Raw genomic sequence first — 24,713 nt, 5'->3', positions numbered from 1 at the left:
TCTTCTAGAAACCACTAATGATCGATACCAATAAGACAAGAAGGATATTCCTGGTTGTCGCCTTCTGGCCCAAGGCCCATCAGCCCATCTCCTCTTACACCTCTCCGGCTATAAATAGAGACCTCCATACACAGGTTAAACATTCCACTCTCTCTACTCTCGCTCTTAACACACACTTATTTCCTCAAAGCGGTTACTTATTCTCACGCCGGAGTCTGGTTAAGAGGGAAACCCCTATATTCCCCTCTTAACGAGCTAACGGTGTCGTTGTTTTACAGGAAGATCGGATCACATCGGAGCTCAGGAAAGATTAAGGAGATTAACCTTTGAAACATAAACCAAACTGATTAACCTTAAAATTTGTAATTTGGAAGATATTGAGGCTGTGATGCGTACTTGAGCCTCAAAGGCAGCGATGGTTGCCTAAGCCATTTATCGCAAACACGTGTTACCTTCGAAAATTGCACACGTGGTGCTCAAAAATGGTGGTTATGTTTGTAAACCTCATGTTTTATGTGTTATTAAAACCACATGCAAGGTGTTTGATGAAATGTCTGTGTAAGTTTTATGTGAAATCGAAAAGTGATCCCATACACGAGAAGCAGTTTATGCCGTCGGTTGAGTTTTATTGCAGAAGTGTGTGGTTTTATGTTCCTTTGGTGTGGCTTTATTGTTTTGTGATACGTTTTGCTGATTATCCTATCTTAAAAGAGCAGGTAAATTACACTTTACGGCCTTTACGTTTGTACTATATTGCAACGGATAACCTTTAATTTCATAATTACAATTACAATCCTTTATTTGCATAACCTGTTACACTCTACGTCCTTTAGCATTAAAATTTATTCACTTAAGGGTATTCTGGTCAATTTATGCCTTTATTTAAATGTTTAATAAATAAAACAAAAAAAAAATTCATATACACTTATCCTCCCTAATTTCCTAACCCCTAAAACCTTAACCACCACATTCTGCCGCCACCACCTCAAATCTCATCACCACCACCACTCCGACCACCATTCACTAGTCAATTCACTTATTTTTATTTGAGTATGTGGCAAATAGAATGGAAACTCGTCAATTCACTTGATTAGGGCAGCTTTTTTCAATAAATTTGATGACAAAAATCATGTCCTTTACAATTCATAACCAGGCCAGTAGCAGGTGATGATCAAAAGTTTGTTTTCGACATTGTGACCGGTGAAGACTGCTCGAAGAGCTGCGGATACTTGGCCTTCATATCACTTTTCAACTCCCAAGTGAATTCGGCACCACGCTTACCCTCCCGTCGGACCTTAACAATGGGAATTTTGCTGCGCCTCAGACGCTTGACAGCTTGATCCATGATTTCGACCGGTTTCTCCACAAATTGGATAGCTTCATTTATTTGCAAGTCTTCCAAGGGAACCTGTAGTTCCTCGTCGGCTAGGCATTTACGTAGATTAGACACGTGGAACACCGGGTGCACATTGTTTAGTTCTTGTGGCAAGTCAAGTTTGTACGTCACCTTGAGGCAGAGTCAACAAACACACAACCTGTAATCCAGCCTATTGTTGTCCCTGCTCTTCAAACGAGCGAGTCTGAGAAAACTAACGCCATTGCGGCAGCACCAACAGACACACAGCCTATTGGTGTCCCTGCTCTTCAATATAACGAGTTGAGGAAGATTACTGCTAACTTTGGTTTTAGGTCAGAAATCGGGGAAGGTACTTTTGGAACTGTGTACTTTGGTCACTTAAGCAGTGGCCAGGCTGCAGCTATTAAAAGGTTAAAGCAAAATGGACAAACAGACAAAGAATTTTTAGCTCAGGTTTGAGTTATATGGTTGCTAATATCTGTATTCCTAGTAGTGTCAACTTAAATTAATGTTAGAGCATTCACATTTGAGTCTTTATATGTGGACATCCTATGTAATATAGAGGAAAAAATAGAAGAAACAACAAAAAAACCACTACATTGGAACCTCTGTAGTTGAGAAAATTTTTAAAAGACTAAACTACACCTCCATATTAAGAGACTTTACTTTCTTTATATTTTTCTCTATTACAGAGATTCCATTGTGGTGGTATTTTTGTTGTTTCCTCTATTTTTTTATGCTATATAGAATAGAGGCTCCAATGTGAAAGCTCTTAAAGGGTTACATTCAACTCTCTATATTTTTTATGAGTGTGTAGGAAAGAGAAAATAATAATAAAATAAGTTAATGTGAGTAAGATAGCGGTATAGATAGAAGGTTGGATGTGAGAAGGTTTTTAGAAATTAACAAAATTTAGAGAAAAATATACTTTTTAATTTAAATATATAGATGGAGATGGAGTTTACAATGTGAATGCTCTTACTAGTTGTATTAAATCACTTACACTCGTGCCTCTAAATTCTACTTTCTATATATTTAGAGAGGAAAAATAGAGAAAATTAAAGTAACCATCTATATTTAGAGGTTTACTATTCATTAATATATGTATTATTATGACTAAGAAAAAAATAAGTGCTTGTGAGTGAGATGTTAAGAACATTTATACCGGAGTTCTTTAACTCCATCTATATAATTAAATTAAAAACATATTTTTCTCTAAACTTTGTTTATTTTAAAAAAAAAAATCCTCACATCCAATTCTTCATCTCTATCTCTGTCTCTATGTTACCCTCGAACACTTATCTTATTGTTTTTTCATTGTTTGTCACACTCTAAATATAGGGGTAACTATTGTTGCTATCAATTTTTTTCCATATCACATAGATTCCAATGGAGGGGTTTAGTTGTTTTCTTAATCTATATTTATAGAGAAAGCGGTTACAGAGGGTTTAGTATGAGTGCTTTTAAAAAATAAACAAAATTTAGAGAAAACATTATTTTTTAGTTATGTTAAAAAGATGGAGATAGAGACTCGGTTGAGAATGTTATTCAACACGCGTGTTGGGGCTGTAGTGTTAAAATGTGTAAGGTTCGGTTTCAATGACCTGTACTCTAGTAATGACAACACAAAAAAGAAAAACTCATGGTGAACGTTGATACAAAAATTCACATTGACACATAAAATCTCGAATTTTATAAAACATTATATTTTAAAGACTATAAGAGGAAAAAAACTTGGTCAACTCTCCATCATTTTCCTTTGGCTGAGTGCCATGTATTTCCACGATTTTTCAATTATGAAGCATGGCTAAGCGGGCCAAGAAATATTGAATTGTGATGTGGGCGGGGGCTTCCAAGGAATACAAATAACCCCTGTGTTTCTTTCACAAAAAATAAAACTCTATTGTACCGCAACTGGAAGCAACTTCGATGACTTGTACAATCGTGTTTTGATAACTTGTACATTATCACAAAAAATTGGCTTTGAATGAAATTTTGTATCAACACGTAAATAAAAATAAAAATGTCCCAACGTATATTAATATACTTGTAAAAAAAATTTTAAAGTTATAATCAGAAAAAAGTAAGGTATATGAAAAATTCATTATAAATATTTAAGATTTATTAAATATTAAAAAAAAAGCCAACCATCCTGATTAATCTCAAACTAAAAAAGGCACTTTTGACTGATTTGACAGGTTTACTATATTTGTCGACCAGGTAAAATAATTGATATATATAATAGAGTAAATTACGTTTTTGGCCCCTGTGGTTATATCAGTTTTACTATATTAGTCCAAAATAAGAATTTTTAACATATCTGCCCCTATGGTCCTTATAACTAACCATTTTAGCCCCTAAGTCTAACCAAACCCTAACTCTGGTTAATTAATTGGCACATGACTTGCACATGATGGACATATTATTAATTTCCCCTCCCCTCTTTAAAATTGATATAACCACAGGGACCCAAATTGTAATTTACTCTAAATAAATAAACTAATTTAACACAAATTCATATCTGCTCTCTCTCCTACTACGCTTTCTTCTCTTGAACAACACCATCACCACAACCACTCATCCTCCCTCCATTGTAGCAGACGAGTGGCATTTGAGGGTCTAGGATCACGACGAAGGTGGTGGTCGGTGAAGAACCGACGACCGGAACTCAGACCGGTGGCGATGGTGTGGTTTAAGGGCTGGGTAGTGATGGCTATGGCCGGAATTCGAACCACTACTCATCCCCCTCCATTGCAGTAGATCCGTAAAGAAATGACGGTCAGAACTCGATTAGTCATCCCCCCTCCATTGTAGCAGATCTGAATGTGTTATATCAAATATTTGGGATGTGATGTCAAGGTTTGGGTGGAGATTTGGGCAGAGATCTAGATCTAGTGACGGTTATTATGAACTGTGAAGGTTGTGGGTGTAGCAGTGATGGCGGAGGTGATGGCGACTGGGTAGTGGTCGTTGCTGTTGGTGGGTGTTGATGGAGGGTTTGGGTCTTGATCACAAGCAGAGCTCAAATAGAGAAATGAGGGTTTGGGGCAGCCCATGATCTCCGATTTCTCCCCAATACTCAACAGCCCTTACATTTGATGGGGGGTTTTGTTTGTTTTGCCAAGTTAATCTAATTGTTTTTTTTTTTAATTCGAGTGGGTACTTTATTAGGATGTTTAATAGGGGATTTGATCGGTCAAAAACAGAGAGTGAGTTTGTTAGGGATCTTTAAAAAATCTTATTTTTTATATACTTGAAGATCTGGGTTTGAAGTATTCTATACTTAAAGATCTGGGTTTGAAGTGTTCTTGAAGATGATGATGTGTTTTGAAGAGCTGGGTTTGAAGTGTTCATGATGATGTGTTTTGAAGATCTGTTGATTTAATTATTGTTTTATTTTTTATAAAGTCAGTAAAAGTAAAGGGGGATGGGAAATTACTAATATGCCCATCATGTGCAAGTCATGTGCCAATTAATTAACCAGAGTTAGGGTTTGGTTAGACTTAGGGGCCAAAATGGTTAGTTATAGGGACCATGGGGGCAGATATGTTAAAAATTATTATTTTGGGCTAATATAGTAAAAGTGATATAAGCACAGGGGCCAAAAACGTAATTTACTCTATATAATATCTGGTGTATCATTGCAGGTTTCTAAGGTATCGAGGCTTAAACATGATAATGTGATTCAAATGCTAGGATTTGATGATCTGAGAATACTTGCTTACGAATACGCTCCAAAAGGATCTCTTCAGGATATTCTTCATGGCAAGTTTCCTAGCTTATTGTCTTTTTAATTTGTGTCCCTAGTGAGCTTGGTGCTTAGGGTGCACTAGCTCATTGTCTTTTAAATGCAAGTCCCTAGTGAGCTTAGTGCTTTAGGGTGCACAGAATGGAGATCTACACCGGACGTGTAGTTAGTGGCGAATCTAAATTTTTTTTATGTGGGTGTGGAATATTTTTATAGATTTTATTTAATCGTCCTTAGCTATATAAAAAAATCCAATTCATAGCAGGTTGGATTGGCTCAGGTCATATAAAACAAAAGAACATCAAACTAAAGTTTATATAATCATAAAAAACATGTCAAACGTCATTACAAATATAATTAAAATTGTGCCATACAAGTTTTCATTTTTTGAAATTTATCCAAAAAATCATATAGAGATCGCGCCATAGCTTCCCTACTCATGGTTCTTAACTTCCTATCAGATATAAAACAACAAAACTATTTAAAACAACACTAAACACTTAAAGTCTTAAACAATCATCAACCATGCTTCATAATTTTCAAGCTATATTTTAATTGTTGATTACTTGTAACTAAACATTTAAACAAACAAAACTATTACTAAAACAACAAAATCACCCTAAAAAACCGAACTGAACCAATAAGTTACAATAGTAGGCCTAGTCCATATATTTTTACGTTTAAGTTTAAGTTGTTTATAAGTGTTCAATCCATGTTAGTAGAAATTATTAATTCAATTCTTGAATGTTAAGTATTTATAATAAAAACATTAACATGTTTATTTGTAATTGAAATGATTTATTGCCTACAAGAAATAAAAAAACTTAATATAAAAATTAAATAATGTTCAAAGTATTATAAAACAAATTGTCTTAATAAAAACTTTGAAGAAATATAAAAATAGATTAGAAAGTTCGGTTTATGTGAACAAATTTAATTAAAAATGTTAAATATAATAACTTAAATGTAAACTTACAAGAAAAAATCTTAAATTTTAGATTATACTTTATATTCTTTTAACGTTACATAATTTTGTTTCAAAAACCGAAAACCTAACTAGTGTAAAAACTGAAAAAATCGAAACCAAACAGTTTTTAAAAACCGAAACCGACATTTCGATATCGGTTTTGATTTTGCCCAAAAACCGAATCAAACAAAACCGTGCACACCCCTAAAAACACCTATAAACAAAGTTAGTACTTTTTATTTAGTTGAATAATATACTCAAAATTTGTTGTTTTAAAAGAAACGGTTTTTGTTTTAATTTTTGGTATGAATGAAATGTTATTTTATATCTTTATTAAGGGTTAAAAGGGTTACAAAAAGAGATGATGTTAAAAAAATATTTTTTGAGCTTAAAGGTTAAAAGTGATATAATCAAAGGGGCCAAAATCGTAATTTACTCTATCTATATTTATTTGTGGGGCCCACTTCCTAAAAAAAACAAGATTAGACTATGGGGTGTGGGGGCTTGGGTTGGGAGCATTGCTCGACACGTAGCGATTGTGGGCTCCACCAGACCACCCCAAAAAAGTGGAGTGTGGAAGCGGCGTGAGTTAGCGACGTTGGTGTTCCATGTTGGTTTTTTATATTTTTTTTATATACTTGAGATTTATAAAATAAAACACATTTATATTAATTGAAAAAAAGTTACATAACATCCTAAAAATTAAAAAAAAAACTACTTATTAAACCCTAAAAGATTAGAAAAAAGTAGTTAATAATTCCTAAAAAAATACAGACTCCGATAAATATTAAAGTGGGGAACCCACTTAAATTCCGGATTTCCGTCGTGCCTCCACTCGATCTTCGCGATCTCCATTCGTTCGTCGTGGCTCAGGTCTCCCACAGAGACTCGGTCAAAACAAACTTTAAACCATTCCAGCTTCGGTTTTAGTTCACGCCACTTGTGTTGGCAGGCATTTAAATTGTGACGAGTGTTTTCAACGTGTTGTTGGTATTGCTGGGATGCTTGTCCCCAATACGCGGTTTGACCGCGTTGTAACGCTAAGCAGTCAATAGCGGTGCTATATCGGTGCTATAACTGTGCTATAGCGGTTAGCGGACCTCAGGATGTGTAGCGGTCCAAATAGCGGTGGCCTATAGTGGTTCCGCTATTAGCGGCGCTAAATACCGCTATAGCGGTGCTATAGCGGTACTATAGTGGTGCTATTCGATTTTGGACCGCTATAACTGCATAGTTGTAACGTACGTTGTGCATCGACGATCGATGTGACAAGTGTGATCTCCTCCTCCGTCTAATGCGATTGGTTGAAGAAGATTTGTAAATAATTGTGGAAAAAAAATAAAGTTTGAGATCGGTATTTATAGGTAAAAATTTGTATGTCTTTTTAAAAATTTGATTTTTTACATTGACACTCCAAACGGTCCATTTTCAACAACCAATCCAAGGTAGCCAGCTCACACCACCTCCCCGCCCAACGCCGGGCTTCAAAGCTGCGCTAGCGGGGCAACGTCATGGCTAACGCTGGCATGGTGTTGGTTAGCTAGCGTTGCCTGGCATCCCGGACCCATAAAACGCCCCACTCCCCTCCCCCCCCACAGTCTAACAACCCCACCCCTACCTTCCTCTCTCTATCTTCTCATTCCACCTGCAACTCCATCGTCTGCGATACGCCGATACAACAAAACAACCATCCTACCACCGCCTCCACAACTTGTAAGATAAAGCATTTTAACAAACACCTAGTAGACAACAATCTCTCATGCAATTACGCCCATACCCAGCAACACCAGCACCAGCTTCCTCAACCTCATCCTTTTAGTAATTAGACACAACAGTAGGAACCCTTTTGATCCTCAACATCATCTTCTACCACTTACTTCCAAAAACACCAATTTCGCACACACGTATATACATAAAAACCACAAAACTAAATCACTTACCTACCCTACAACCGAAACAAACCAAAACCCACCACCATAGATAAAATAGATCAGAAGGACAACCGCCTTTAGAAGGAAAAGCTCCACGTACGCCGTGCGTATGAGGGCTACTTTTGATGGTTACAACACGCAACCTGTAGGAACTAGGTTCACTTTTTATAAAATATAATTACAAAATATATAATAACGAGACTCTAGTTCTTCGTAGGAAATATCATAGTACAATACCAGTTGCAATAACTAAATAAAAAGAATATAAATATAATTTTATATACCAATCTTGATTCAAGCCGCATCTCTGGTGGGTCCTTCAAGCGCATTTGATAGCATCCTAGACTCTAGTATTCATCATTTTGAGTCTTGAAAAATACTCCTTGACTGCAATAAAGAGCACACTGAAACGTTGACGATTTTGGTTGAGGCACGTGTTCAACACGCTTCCCTTAAAACAAATTTCACGCCTCTACTAAAGACGACGCGTCTGTCTCCCAGGGTACAACAACCGAAGCAGTATGTACTGCCGGAGATGGCCACGCGCCCGAGGTTACACCGGATAAAATTATAGTGTTAGAACTTGTGGAAAATAATGATATGAAGATGATGAAATCGAATAGAGACAACATATCTCTCTAAGTACCCAACACATGGGTCTTCAAGTATCCCCAAAAACTCTTCTAATTTTTTCTTCTAAAATTCCACTTTCAAATCTCTACTTGTAATTAGCTTCATCAAGTTAGGTACATAACCTACTTTACATACAAGAGATATGGGGTAGAGAAAAGTCTCACTTTATTAGAGAAATAAACTCTAATAAAAACTAATAAATTGACATAAAAACTCTACTAAAAGTCTCACTTTATTAGAGATTTTATTAGAGAAATAAACTCTAATAAAAACTAATAAATTGACATAAAAACTCTACTAAAAGTCTCACTTTATTAGAGATTTTATTAGAGACATAAACTCTAATAAAAACTAATAAATTGACATAAAAACTCCACTTAAGAGTTTATCACCCATATGAAGAGTCTAGTAAATAATTATAATTTTACTAAATTATAATTTTACTAAATTAATATCCATTCACACCATCTAAATTTCCAACAATCCCCCACATGAATGGAGATCGTTCTAAACACATAAATCTTCCAATGGAACCTCGAGAGTTGAATTTTGCATACGATAGATAGGTGTTACCCTTTGAACCTTCGCTTATGAAATGCACTTAGCCCACTAGCTCTGAGTAGATCTCGATGTCTTTGAACTCGTCTGCCGTTTGTGTAGACGACAATACACTTCACACAAGACTCTCCTTAGCTGGGTCATCTCCTCATAGTTGTGTCCAATAATGGTCGTGGAACACTTTCCTGGTTCTGCGAGAGCTCTAGGAATTGTGCCCCCAATTCCATTCGAAGCGACCCCACTTCTCTCTAACGTAGGTGATTCTCCTTAGATCATTAAAAGCATTGTGGTTATCATGATTTATCCTAATCATTTACCACATATTATGCTTAACCTCACTCTGTCACTGAATATCATAGGAATAGACTAGGATGTATTTAAACACCCTTTTATACTTTGGGGGTATATATAACCATATATACATATCATTTTTGCCCCCACAGTGACCACCTTTAGGCATATGAGTTAGTTGTCCTATTAAACTTAGATCTTGAGATCTCCAGTCAACTAAGTTAGGTGTCCTTCACATACCCTTTTCCATGGGCTTCAGTCTCATTCCACAGCTTGATCTCTAATAAACCCTCAGGTTGTTGGATCCATAGCATTAACTAATAACTTGCGTATTTGAGATCAGTTGTCATGATGTGTTCTTAACTCGTAAGTTAATTTTGCCTATTGTCAACTTCTAAGACTATAACCTCAGTGGTCATCTGAATCTGGTTATAATATATGTCTTTGTAAGATACGCTTATCATTTAAGGCAGACACATCTCCATTATGCACTACGACCTTTGTGTCCTCCACATAGTCGTCTGTTTGCAATGTTAGATTTGATTACAAAATCTTTATTGCCAAACTTTGATGATACAAATGCAAGACACCCCTACATTTAAGTGTTATAGGATATCATCCAGATGGGGTAATGAAAACCATTTCTACATACCCTTATAGGGTCGTTTCTAAATGGATCCCCCCCACATTTCTTGCCATTTGATCAACATTTCTGTAACTTCACTTATGACGACATTTATACACATATGATTGAACAAGATCAACCTCATTGTATCAGTGAATTCAACTCATATTGCATTAGCTTACATAAGTTTCCGAACTAACCAAAGCAACACATGCCATTGTCATAAGTTTGTCACCAACTTAGAATAATTCTAATTTAACACCTAGAATAAGCCTAGACAATGAGTTCTCCTCATTAGCTTTTCGAACAAACTCTTCAAAAGTTACATGTCTTTTCCTTATAATGAATGAAAATCCAACCTCAACTTTGTCCATACACAAATTCTTTTTGTGTTCATACACATTTGAATGTTTAGAGTTAATTAGTCTCCGTCAAGACCCATAATTAACCAAGTACTAGTCTAGCATGCTTTAGACTACAATACTTTAGCATGTGAACAGAAGATGCATCATTCTGATTCTTCATAGCCCTAAGGATATCATAATATCAATTTGCAACATTCATCCCTTGTTAAGACAAAATAATGAGACTTATTCATAATCCTAAAACATCAATATTTAGGAAGGTCTCACAAATTATTGTATATAGAACATAGCTAAATTTCATCATTCATTTAAGGAACATAACTTATTTACCTTTGATCTCCAACAATCTACCATTGACTCATAAGTACTTAAACACTTGGTTTTAAAAAGCGTGCCTTAGGCGTGCCTAGGCGCAAAGCGACCCTAGGCGCAAGCTGCTGCGCCTTGTGATACACAAGGCGAGGGTTGTACATAAAGCGAGCGCCTATGGCGCTTTTCTGGTAAGATGTTGAAGCGAGAAGCGAGCGCTTTATGTACAGGGAGATGAAATCGAGTCTTTTTGCTTAAGAATCTGCTCATATATGTTGGAATAGAATAAAATAAACTTACCTGTGATGAAGATGTGCCATATAGATGAGCAGATAGTGGCGATAGATAAAAGATGAGCAGATGGAAATAATTTTGGATGGCGGCAGGGTTTTAGGGTAGAAAGAAAGAATGTGATGGAGATAGAAGTAGGGTTACAAACTTACAACATACGTATTTGTATCTTTTTCTTTTTACTAAGTTACACTTTTCACCCTTAATGTTTAAGTCTTTATCAGATTTAATCTTAAAACTTCTCCTAATATGTTTATTTGTTTTCTAAGTGTATCATAATAGTTGACATTTAGCTTTTTATGTTGTATAAAAAAGTCATAAATAAATTTAAACTATATATATCTTTTATTTATCTAAATTTTAGGGGTAAAAAACCTAACATTATAGCTAATATTATATGTAATTTATAAAAAAATATTATATTAATACTTTGCGCTTTACGTACGAAAAGCCCTGCGCTTTTGCGCTTCGGTTTTAGACCTTGTCGCTTTAGTGCGCTTTCCGCTTTTTAAAACCAAGCTTAAACATAAGTCTTAATCCAAGTCACTTGGTGAACACATTTATCACCAACAAGATGAATGTTTCTCATCTACAATCACTATTATGTGTGAGATAGAGTCAACTAGATCGACACTCAACAACATGGCATTCATAATGTTGCCATAAGTGATTTGCACACATCTATTGTTATTCATTCGGAGATATGTATATTCAGGATGCTCTCCCAAATGAAGGTAAAATCTCCATATAGATCCAACAATAATCAAGTGGTAGATGCATCTACTTATAAATCTCGCAAGATTTATTAAAGGTATACAATAACATATAGTACTTTTACTTTCATATGTTAGAAATCACACTTGTGAATTTTCCAATGACTTCTAATGAAGTATGTCAACATGAATATCGTTAGTGTATTTCATCTCAATACACTCACTACGTTCTTTCCTTACTCACTCATGATTTGGTTATACATTTGATGTTTCGTCTTTAACTTTTAGTCAATGTAACAACTCTCAAGTTGTTTATGTCCAAGTATTTTCATGTACTATCCGTTTAAAACCATATTCTTTTAAACAATGTATAACCGACGTTATAATTTTTTTCCACAAAAATAATTTATAGGTCACAGCCATTAGTGATTTATTTCTTAGTAAAAAATTGAATGTGTTATCCGAAGATATTGAACACAAAACAATAAAATACACTAGAAACTAAATCATAAGTGCCAATCACTTTTGAAATTTAAACGGAAGCATAGACAATATGTAGACATCAAATAGCAAAGTGCTTTTATCTTCAACACTTTATAATCTGACCGAAATCTTCTCAACAATATTGTCCCATGGCATGTCTTGAGGTACTCCCTCAATAAGATTCCATGCACTTGTAAGTACATGTTTATCATTTCATCTTGAAACTTTAAACTTGAACAATTATGCTCAAAACAACACCAAGTTGTTACAAATACTATATTTAAGTAGTAAACTTGAACAATTAAATTTGTTCACAACAACACCAAGTTGTTTTTCACCAAATAACATCCACCAGACTGTTACTTTGTTCACCATATGCTACTTCTAGCAAGAGCAGCGAACCATTTGAATTATCAATGTCATGCAAAACTTTGTTTTAAAAATAATTCAAAACAGTTTCTTAGTTTTGCAATATACAATATTAATATCAATTAGGGTTATGAAAACATAGATCAAACCCAAAATACCAAATGGTTTTATATTGTTTAGTCTTACTACACATGTACTAAACATTTTCTAACACGCATGTTAGAAAAAAAAATGTTATAACAAGCACATTATAGAATCAAACGTTTACATAAAACGTTTTCCAAAGATATAGTTTATAAAATAAACCATTTCTCATCATTTTTAATGCACACAGAGGCAATTAAATGTTTACATAAAACATTTCTGTTCATTATGAACAATCTCTAACCTCGTATTCGTGATACACATTTTCTAACACACGTGTTAGAAAATTTAAGTCATTTTATATATACAAAACATGACCAAATTAAAGCATTAATGTCATCAATAAAACTCATCAAATGTCATCATTAAAACTTTACTCAAGAGTTTCACCATATGAAGAGTTAAGGGTGTAAGGGGTGCTCACCTAAGAGGTGAGTCCCCTCTCTTACGCCCAACCAATCCTCGTGTGCCACGTCAACTCCCCTCTTAAACTCCCCTAACACCCTAAATTGATGGCGGCACTCCCCTCTTAGGTGACTTGGTTTTTATTAAAAAAAAAAAAAAAGAAAAGTTTTGATTGGTCCACTCATCCTCTCTCCTCCCTCTCTCCTCCCCCTCTCTTCGGTGAAGCCTCACCGGTTTCACTCCCTCTCTCTACCTCACCGCTATGTTGGCGGTGCTTGTCCCGCTCGGCAAAAGGGGTCCCCGCGTGGGTTTCGGTGGGTACCCCGCCCACCCTAAGAGTGTCAATAATTATAGACTTAAACTCTAATAAAACTCATCAAATGTTATCATTAAAACTCTACTCAAGAGTTTCACCACATAAAATTTCACTCAAATGGATTTAGAAATCACAAATTAAAGTTGGTGATAAATCCCACACAATTACACCATCACTTTTTGGTGATTTAATTCTTGAAGCCAATCAAACATCAACTTCAATGTATGACCTTTTATTTCTAAATCATACAAAGCATTAAAATCAATGCTACAACAAGTTACTTATATAAAATGTTTACATGAAACATTTCAAAGCATTTGTATTTTAACCATGTTTAACAATCATGTTAAAATGAAAGAAATTCTAACGCGCACGTCATAAATATTAACATTTTCACAAAATGTTAATTCGACTTGCTAAAAGCACATATATGGTTCAAATAAATAAGTCATTTCTAATACACACGTTAGAAACTAAACAATTAAAAAAATGCTTCCAAACTAACTCTTTTCATGAACGTTTCTAACACACATGTTAGAAGACAAATGATTACGAAAATCATTATAAGACTTATTTGTTCATATCAATCCATGGGTGGATGAAAAGTCTACTTTAAATAAAGACTTAATTAGAGACATAAAACTCTAATCAAGTAATATAAAACTCTTATTTAAAGACATAAAAAACTCTACTTAAGAAAGTTTAACGTTTACAAAAAATGTATGGTTTACACCAATAATTCTAGTCTAACACATATGTTAGAGAATTTAACGTTTACAAAAAACGTATGGTTCACACTAATAAACGCGATCTAACACAAAAGTTAGAAAAATTAACGATTCTCGAAATCGTTTAAAAAACCAAACGGTTGAACCAAAACTATTCGTTTTGTACCAGGGTATAAGATTTAAGATTGTATCTCAGTCTCAAGAAATCCAAACAAAACAAGTTGTACTACATACATATTTCCCAAAAGAAAATATTTGTAAGATCATAATCTTTAAAAATATATATTTTTTATTATAAATCCTTTTATGAACCCAAAATCCTTATAAATAAGGTTTTAAGATTGTAGCAACAATCTCACGGAAATCTGTTTTAAGTTTGTAGGAACTAGGTTCACTTTTTACAAAATATAATTACAAAATATATAATAACGAGATGTCTGCAACTTGTTGATCCTGGGTTTCATCCCTAACACGACGACAATTGTGTGAATTGAATTGGGAGATGAAGGGGTGTTGATTAGGGTTGAGGTTGATAAAGGGAATTGACGGGGTTAAATAGGAGTGTCACCGGTGAGGGGTTTGAATGGTTGAGTTTATCAGGTGTGGAGTTCTTGTGGTGGTGAGCTTGCAGAGAAGAAGAAAGGGTGAAAAGGGGAGAAGAGGTGGGGTGAGTAGGTGGGCCCACATGTATGCTTTAAATGTTTCAATTGTTATATTTTTATAGTAAGGGTATTTTTGTAATTTCACACCCACTTAACACTAAAAACTAACCCACATCCACACTAGGGACTACTCGAGAACGAATGTACACAATTTGGGGTCTATAGCTGTAATTTTAGAAGTTTAGGGACTATAGGTGAAATCTGGACAAACAACAGGGACGATTCAAGCACTTTTCTTGGTAGTTTATTTAAATACTTGACCATATCAGTAGTTTACTTAAATACTTAACCATACTAAATCGATATAAAAAAAAACAAAAAGAAAAGGTAGTAATAAGAGGACAAATCTTTAACTGTATGTAGTAACATTCGAAGAGACTCATTTAGCATGAATGGTAGGTGTCCAAAAGGTTTCCTGCGATTGATCTTGATTGTCTGTGCGACATTGTTTGTGGATGCAGCACGTGGAACACATGTTATATTAGCATGGTCCGAAAGAGTTAAAATTGCTATTGGGGCTGCAAAAGGGCTTGAATACTTGCATGGAATGGAGATTATCCATCGTGATATAAAGTCTAGTAATGTTCTGGTTTTCGACGACTATGTTGCTAAGATTGGGGATTTTGATTTATCACACCAAACCGACATGTCACCGTCAGAACGTTCTCATTCTACCCAAGGTTTTAACTTTGGTTCTAATGCACCAGAGTAAGCAAGCTTCTCTCTCTTTCAAAGCTATTGTCACCAGGATTTGTTACATCCTACGATGCCCAAGGTGTTGTTTTGATTTGTTATATCCTACGATGCCCAAGGTGTTGTTTTGATCTTCATATGTGTGGGTAGTGGCACACCCAGTAATTTTTTCCATTGTGTCGGAATTTTTTGAGGCCAGTCTATAGTTACATATTAAAGCTTTCAATCTATCCAGTGTCAGGTTAAGTTAAAAAAATGTAAGATTGGTATTCCCGTGATTTCTATTGATTATGTTAGTTGTAAATAGTTGAAGGACCTAAATACAATTCTAGAGGTCCCTACATACAATTCTAGGTGTCCTTGCATGCAAGTGTAGGTGTCCTTGCATGCAATTATAGGTATACCCTTATGTAAATAGTTATTTCTTTTTGGTCTTTCTCCCTATATATAGAGGGTTCCTTCTCATGTTTTAATTACACTTTCATAAATACAAATTCAGATTTCACTTTCATATCATTTACATGGTATCAGAGCTAAAGGTTTCTTAGCTCACGAGCATCTTTCCGGGTGACCATTCCCAGCTAAATTTCCGGTCACCACCTGTCCCGTATAACCTTCACCTTCCACTCCTGAAACCCGGTTTAGAAAGTTCGTAGTATGCTCTGTGGTTGCAGCTTAGTCTGATCGTCCACATCAGAAACAGGTTTTCTTGGAACACAAACACCCAAAACCATCACAACCCGCCACCTCCGGTCGTCGCCCTTTTTCCAGCCTCTTCGGAATTTGTTTCCGATCATTTCCGTGCAATCGGTTTTTCGATCTGAACATTTTTTTGTTTTCTGCCTCGGTAAGCGAGTTCGTATTCCAGTTTAGTTTTTCAATTTCTGTTTGAATATCTTGTTTCAATGGGAGATAAGGAAGACAAGAAAAATACTGTAGAAAACCAAATTGCCCCCGGCATTATCAACTATGCCTCGGTTTTACGCATCCCCGTTAAACTGGACTCGAGCAACTGGAGTTCATGGAGCCTCTTTGTCCAAAAAGGTCTTGCAAGTGTGGACAAAGAAGACCATCTAACAAAACCACCCCCTGATCCGACTCCCTGGGAATGGCGTATTGACGATAGTGGGATACAAATGGCTCTATGGAATTCCATGGAGCCACAAATTCTCATAATCGCTCAAAATTTCCCTACGGTAAAGGCAATGTGGGACCACCTGTCTTCATCCTTCTCAGCTAAGGAATCTTTGTCCCATGCCTATTCTGTTGTTCAGGCCTTCACTCGGGCTGAACAAGGTGACTCCACCTTCACTGATTACTTTACTCGTTTCTCAAAGCTTCAAGATGAGTTACGAGCTCTTTTTCCACCTACTGCTGATTTAAAAGTTCAGGAGGAGCGTAACACCAAAATGGATGTCATGATGTTTATTGCGGGTTTATCACCTAAGTATGCAAGTGCACGTCCATTATTGCTAAGTAACTCTACCGCTATTTCATCTGTGGCGTCTACATATCATCTCTTGCGAGAAATGTATGGTCCGGACGCATCTCCAACTGATATGTCTGCCTTGGTCAGTAAGGGTACAAGTCAAAGTTCTTATATGAAGAAAGGCACTGGACGAGGCACTGGGGGACATGGTAGTAATCTTGTATGGCACTTATGTCATGAACCTGGACATGCAAGGTACAACTGCCCAAACAACTGCCATTATTGCAAGCTGCCAGGGCATACAAAGCACAATTGCCCAAACCGTGCTCCTGGATCTCAGCCAAAAGCCCGACTAGCTTCTACTGGTGAGTCTTCTGACCCAACTACTGATACTGCTCCTTCTTACACATTGAGCAAGGAGGATCTCAGTAGACTTCAACAACTGTTGGCCTCACATTCGCCTGTCCCTAGCCCACAAGCCAGCTTGGTCAATTCAGGAACTAGGGACGAACCGGCTGATTGGCACAAGTTTTGAATCAGGAGGCCTCTACCGTATGTCTTTACCGTCATACCCTCAAGCCAACATATGTGATTCGTCACACCCTCAAGCCAACATATGTGATTCCAGTATTAGGGAGGCTCACTGCCGGCTAGGCCACCCTTTTGCAGCGGTTATAAGGCAAATGAGACCGGATTTTCCATCTTCTTTTGATTTCCATTGCGAGTCATGTCAACTTGGTAAACATACCAGGCGTCCCTATCCCCCTAAAGTGTCTAATCGAGTCAGTACATTGTTTGAACTTTTACATTCTGATATCTGGGGCCCATGTCCTACGAAATCAACTTTGGGTTTTGAATATTTTATTACCTTTATTGATGATTATTCTCGTTCTACTTGGGTTTATCTATTGAAATCTCGTGCTGAAGTATATTCAATATTTCGTGAATTCCATGCTTACGTCAAAACTCAATTGCAAACCTCAATTAAAACCTTGCATACAGACAATGCAAAAGAATATCTGTCGACTGATTTTTCTTCTTACTTAAAATCTAATGGCATCATTCACGAGTCATCTTGCGTTTATACACCACAACAAAATGGTGTTGCTGAACGCAAGAACCGACATTTATTAGACATCACTCGCACTCTCATGATTCATTCTCGCGTTCCTCATCATTTCTGGGGAGACGCGGTCCTTACTGCCGCTTACCTTATTAACCGTATGCCGTCACCCGTCATTCATGGTCAAACCCCGTTTTCCATCCTTTTTCCCAAAGGAACTATGTTTCCACTTCCATCCAAAATATTTGGATGTGTTGCATATGTTCATGATCATCGTCCCGGGACCCCTAAACTTGATGCCAGAGCCATTCGTTGTATCTTTGTGGGTTACTCACGTGTCCAGAAAGGTTATCGGTGTTATAGTCCTTCTCTTCATCGTTACTTTACCAGTTCCGACGTTACTTTCCATGAGTAATGTCCCTTCTTTTCTACATCCTCTACACCTGTGTCTGATCCGTTTCCAGAACCCGATCTATCTGAATCCCCCATCATCCCTATCATTCCTGCGTCTACTGCTTCGTCTACCCCTCCGGTCTCAGACGCCATGGTTCCAACTCCTGCAGCTTCGGGCTTACCGACAGATCCTCCATCATTACTCTTCACATATGCTCGGCGACGTAAGCATTCGACGTCAGAGAATCTTGATTCAGAACCTGCCTCTACATCTGATACGTCCACAGTTCCACCACCTGACACTGAACCCATCTCTCCATTACCAGAAACCGCTACCTATGATCCTCCAGGTGCACCATATCCTGATATACCTATTGCCCTCTGAAAAGAACCTAGACACGCCACCTGTTATCCCATCTAGGACTATGTCGCTTACGCTCACCTCTCTACAGAATCTCATGCCTTCACCACTTCCCTTGATTCCTATCCGATCCCCAAAAATGTGATGACAGCTCTTGCTCACCCAGGATGACGTCAAGCTATGGAAGAAGAAATTGGGGCTTTACGGAGTAATCATACATGGGATCTTGAACCACTTCCTCCTGGTAAGCGTGTGGTTGTTTGTCGTTGGGTTTTCACAGTTAAACTTAACCCTGATGGTTCTCTGCATCGTCTGAAAGCTCGTTTGGTCGCCAAGGGTTACTCCCAGGCTTATGGTATTGATTATGATGATACTTTCTCCCCAGTTGCCAAGATGCCCTCTGTGCGTATTTGTATTACTCTTGCTGCCATTCATCATTGGCCGCTCCACCAGCTTGATGCCAAGAACGCCTTTCTTAATGGTGTTCTTGAGGAGGAGGTTTATATGGAGCAGCCACCAGGGTTCATTGTTAAGGAGGAGGCATCCAAAATATGTAAACTACGTCGTTCTCTGTATGGCCTTAAACAATCTCCCAGAGCATGGTTTGGTCGGTTTTCTAGTGTTATGGGAGAATTTGGAATGTTTCGTAGTACATATGATCACTCTGTATTCTTCAGACATTATCAAGGACGAAGGATCATCTTAGTTGTTTATGTGGATGATATCATAGTTACAGGGGATGATGAAGAAGGGATTATCAAGCTCAAACAGTTCCTTCAATCTCAGTTTCAGATTAGCGACTTGGGTCGACGTCGATACTTCCTTGGCATAGAAGTATCTCGTTCTCCACAAGGAATACTTCTCTGTCAACGAAAGTATGTCCTTGATATGCTAACTGAGTATGGCTTACTAGGTTGCAAACCGGTTGACAGTCCTATGCTTCCTACAAGGAAGCTCCTTCCAGAGGATGGAAGTCCAATGAAAGATCCTAAGCGATACAGACGATTGGTCGGAAAACTTAACTACTTAACTGTCACCCGACCAGATATATCCTTTGCCGTCAGTGTCCTAAGTCAATTCATGGCCACTCCATACACAGGACACTGGGATGCTGCTCTCCGTGTCTTAAGATATCTCAAGAGCACACCAGGCCTAGGGATCTTATATTCCGATCAGGGTCATTGTCGTGTGGGTGCTTTCACAGAAGATGGAGATGGACGTATATCAGACGCAGATTGGGCAGACTGTCCTATTTCCCGTCGATCCACCACTGGGTACTGTGTTTTCGTTGGAGGAAATCTTGTTTCCTGGAAGAGTAAGAAACAACACACCGTATCTAGATCAAGTGCCGAATCAGAGTACAGAGCTATGGCAGATGTTACATCAGAGATGATATGGGTTCGTCGTCTTCTCAGAGAACTTGGGGTTATCTCTGAAGACTTGATGCGATTATACTGTGATAATCAATCAGCTATACATATAGCCAAAAATCAAGTATTCCATGAGAGAACTAAACACATTGAGGTTGATTGTCACCTAATCAGAGATCGGATAGTCGGTACTCAAAAGGATCCTCCATCAATTCAGCCAATCCATGTTAAGACGGAATTCCAACTAGCAGATATCTTCACAAAACCACTCCGAAAGACACAAATAGATTTCATATGTAACAAGTTGGGCATGATTAACATCTATGCTCCAACTTGAGGAGGAGTGTTAGTTGTAAATAGTTGAAGGACCTAAATACAATTCTAGAGGTCCCTACATACAATTCTAGGTGTCCTTGCATGCAATTGTAGGTGTCCTTGCATGCAATTATAGGTATACCCTTATGTAAATAGTTATTTCTTTTTGGTCCCTCTTTCTCCCTATATATAGAGGGTTCCTTCTCATGTTTTAATTACACTTTCATAAATACAAATTCAGATTTCACTTTCATATCATTTATAGATTACAATAATCTGAATATATACACTATCTAATACACCCCCGCAGTCGAAGCGGGAGGAGAGCGGATGCTGAGACTGGACCGAAAGTCTTCAAGTAAGATCCGCCGGAGTCCTTTGGTGAAGATATCAGCGATCTGGTAACGAGATGGCACATGGAGGATACGAACATTACCGCGCTGAACCTGTTCCCGAACAAAGTGAATATCCAGTTCAATATGTTTTGTACGCTGATGATGAACCGGATTTCCAGATAAGTAAATTGCACTAACATTGTCGCAATAGATTAAGGTTGCACGTGAGAGCGGACGGTGCAACTCAAGGAGCAGGTTTCGAAGCCAACAAATTTAAGCTACGACATTAGCGACACCTCGGTATTCAGCTTCTTCACTTGAGCGGGAGATGGTAGACTGACGTTTGGAAGACCAGGAAATAAGATTGTCCCCTAGATAAACACAGTAGCCGGAAGGATAGGGGCCTTGGTCTTGAGGTCCTTCACGAGAAAACCGAAAGGGTCAAATTCAATAGATATTAAATTATCAGTGGTAAGACGACGAACAGATATAAGGTTCTTAATTAATTGAGGAGCGTAAAGGACATTATTAAGTTTAAGTGGAGGGAACGGGGGTGGTAAGGTATGGTTGCCCTGTCCAAGGACGGGAATGGACATGCCATTTCCGACTATAATATTTTTGGAAGTGCAAGCATTAAAAACAGACGGGGAAAAGTTACCTTGTTGGTTATTCATGTGGTCTGTCGCTCCGGTATCCATGTAGCCGAGCGGGTCTTGCTGATTTAGAGATAAGGTGTAGAGGGCCTGAGCGATGTCGGTTGGAACTGGACCAGCAGTGTAGGCCTGAGCGAGGGCATGCCCAAGTAAACCCGCACCTGTATTGGGTCTGGGCACTGATGGGTACGGGCAGGGTGGGCTCGTGGTTGCTGCTGGCCATTGTTGGGCCTGCTGATTCATGAGACCAGCCCACTGATTGTTTGTCCAAGATTGTGGAAAAACAATGTATGGGTGCCGGGTATTCTGAGCATTGTAAGACCGGCCCTCGCGACCATTGTTTCCGCGCCCTCTGCCACGTCCGCGGTTCCTTCCTCGTCCACGGTTACTTTCAGAATGCGGTGTGTTGGTGCTGTCAGACTTAGAGGGGCTGGCTGAGACAGCCGCAAGTGCAGTGGCAGAGGAATGGGCAGCCTGAGCAACATGGTGTTTCTTTTTGCTTTCCTCCATTGTGAGACTTGATCGGGCCTCATGAAAATCAGGCAAAGGGTCCCGATGCTGTAGGATCGTTGAAATCCCATCGTATTGTTCGGTAAGACCGGTTAAAAGCTGAAGTACCAGTCTTTGATTGTCAACGGGGGACCCCACACTAGCAAGTTGGTCGAACAGGAGTTTAACCTATTGACAGTAGGCTGATATGTTTGGAAAGTTTTCCAAACGAATATTGGAGAACTCTTGCTGAAGAAAGACAAATATGGTGTTTTTGTTGTCCCGGAAGAGGTTGGCCAAAGTAGTCCAGGCGTCATAAGCAGTCTGACCCGGAGTAAGTATGGTATGAAGGAGATCTGGCGAGATGGTGCCATATATCCATTGTTTGACAATGGCATCTAGACGAGACCAAAGAGCTTCATCATTGGAGGGAGGAGCAGTGACCTTGTCCTTGTAAGAACCAGAGGAGGTAGTTGCCGTTGCCGTTTTTCTGGGTTCCAGATGATCGTGAACCTGGTAAGCCTTGCAAGAATTCTGAAAAAGTTCTGCCCAGGTTGTGTAATGGGCAGTTTCAACTTCGAGGGTTATAGGCACAACGTTTTTGATGTTGGACACTGTCATGGCTGGATGAAGTTTGCTGTCCATGATAGAGGATAGGGTGAAAACAGGTGATCGGAGTGAAGATGAGAGGCTGTAGGAGAGAGGAGAAGTTGCAGAAGGGAGGTAGGGTTAGGGTATGGATCGTGAATAGGCTGATACCATGTAAGATTGGTATTCCCGTGATTTCTATTGATTACAATAATCTGAATATATACACTATCTAATAAAAAAAAAGTTTAGAAACATAATTAAATATCAAGTACATAATATAAGTACCTCAACTGTCAATAGAAATGTATAATACAAATACAACGGTTAAACTTTACAGTTTTCACATTCTAAAACCTAGCCATTACCTCATCTACAGAAACATTACCGGGCACCTTTCTTTCAATATAACAAATACAATTGTTGTCCAAAATACAAAACACGTTTTCATTAGGTACTCTGGTTAGCCAAAGATTTGTTCAGGTCGGTGTCGAAATTTCATGGAGGTCAGTTTTAAAATTTCATGTATGTTGGTGTCAAAATTCTTGTGCGGGATAAATCGCATATATACCAAAAGAAATATAAATATCCATGGGGTGCGGGCACCCCCCCATGCCGCACCTAGGGGCTAGGTCCGGCCATGTGTATGGGTTACTGACTTGCTTTTGAAAACTTTCCATTCATATCAGATATGCCTTGACTGGACGGCTGGATTCAAGGAGTGATGTTTACAGCTTTGGAGTTGTTCTCTTGGAACTCTTGACTGGTCGAAAGCCTTTTGACTATAATTGTCCGGAAGAGGAACAAAGTCTAGTCACTTGGGTATGCTCCTTAATTAGTAGCATCATGCCCTTTTAAGATATATGGTTTCTTTTTAATCTAAACGTTTGTGAATGTTTTACTTTAATTTCAGGCGAAACCATTTCTTCGTAGCAGAAAGTTCAAACGGTGTGTTGACCCTAAACTAGAAGGAGAATACCATCTCACCGCAGTTATGAAGGTGTGTCTTCCATAGTTTTGTGTATTAATATATAACTGGCCTTTCTCTAGTTATGTCTAAGTAAGTGTTTGCGTACTGACAGACGGTGAAAGTGCATCCTCGTGTTTGCACAATGATCCTAAAAAGAGGCCAAAGATGAGCGATGTTGTTGAAAAACTACAACGAGTGCTCAAAGCTCCTCCTACTGAAGCATCACGCTTCAGCGTATTTATGCGTTGTTGCAGAAGACCAACTTAGCAGATATACCCCTATGCATCCCTTTGGCTTCTAACTCCTTCCACTTCAATGCGTACCCTCTATGCATCAGTTACAAAGAAGATGTGAATTAATGGAATCACAAGTCGCATCAACAGATGGTGTGGGGCTGTGTAAAATAACTGGAGTAATGGCGAGAGTGACCGAAATAACTAGTCTTCAACGGAGATGTGTTGATAGAAGGAGTGGTGTGAATATTCTATGTATATGTTGTAAGTTTTGGCCCTTTGCCCGTTTAGGTCGGGGGTGTTGTTTTGTTTGGTCTTTTGCACGTTTGGGTCAGAGGTTGTCCTAATGAAGTTTTATTTAAAAAAAAAGTAGAAGGATGTGATAAGTTTCTTTTTAAACGATAAGTTTCAAATTTTATGGTACATTGTCCTGCAATTAATATAAAGTCATTAAACTTCAATACATCACTAATTTTTAATAATAACTGGTCCGGCGTGGAACCATTGAAAATCATACAATTTTTAATCTATATTTTAAATAAAATATGTTAGATTTAATTAGAACCCACGAATTGCGACGGAGTTAATAAAACTTGGAACTTTTTTTCCGTTTGTTCTAAATGTGATGGCCTGAGTGGTCTTTTGGTGATGAGTGCAACACCTAAATTGGGACCCAATTAAACTCACATTTCCAAAGAATTTGTTCCCTCAAATAAAAATTCATATCAAACAAGAAAATATATTGGTTCGAGGAGTGCTTATGGAAGCTTAGCTTATGGGCGGGTCAGGTTATGGTTAATATGGGTCAATTTTCAGTACAGGTTGAACCAGTCTGGATCTGTTTGAGACTTTAAGTTGACTAGTAAACATTTTTTTTGCATTTATAAAAGAAAATAATTAATATGTCAATTTTGATTTAGAAACAG

The 24,713-nt window shown here is 37.8% G+C and overlaps 1 protein-coding gene across 1 annotated transcript; it reads left to right on the top strand.

The window, feature by feature from the left end:
* Nucleotides 1–482: 482 nt before the first annotated feature.
* Nucleotides 483–23,723, top strand: LOC110888330 (pto-interacting protein 1-like). The gene is made up of 8 exons (XM_035979954.1): nucleotides 483–716; nucleotides 1,478–1,810; nucleotides 5,005–5,126; nucleotides 14,873–14,904; nucleotides 15,357–15,603; nucleotides 23,274–23,406; nucleotides 23,498–23,584; nucleotides 23,667–23,723. Exons 1-8 carry the CDS (start codon nucleotides 483–485, stop codon nucleotides 23,721–23,723), a joined length of 1,245 nt encoding a protein of 414 aa, XP_035835847.1.
* The last annotated feature ends 990 nt before the right edge of the window (nucleotides 23,724–24,713 follow it).

Source organism: Helianthus annuus, chromosome 11 (assembly GCF_002127325.2).
Source record: "Helianthus annuus cultivar XRQ/B chromosome 11, HanXRQr2.0-SUNRISE, whole genome shotgun sequence".
Lineage (NCBI taxonomy): Eukaryota > Viridiplantae > Streptophyta > Magnoliopsida > Asterales > Asteraceae > Helianthus > Helianthus annuus.
The sequence above is the reverse complement of the archived record's forward strand: the minus strand, read 5'-3'. Positions and strand labels throughout refer to the sequence as shown.

Bases quoted from the DNA above. Each gene is read 5' to 3' on its own strand.
- LOC110888330 (XM_035979954.1), top strand. From the start codon at position 483: ATGGTGGTTATGTTTGTAAACCTCATGTTTTATGTGTTATTAAAACCA. The intron at 717-1,477 runs GTAAATTACACT...CACATTGTTTAG, and splicing joins ATCCTATCTTAAAAGAGCAG to TTCTTGTGGCAAGTCAAGTT. The intron at 23,407-23,497 runs GTATGCTCCTTA...CTTTAATTTCAG, and splicing joins AACAAAGTCTAGTCACTTGG to GCGAAACCATTTCTTCGTAG.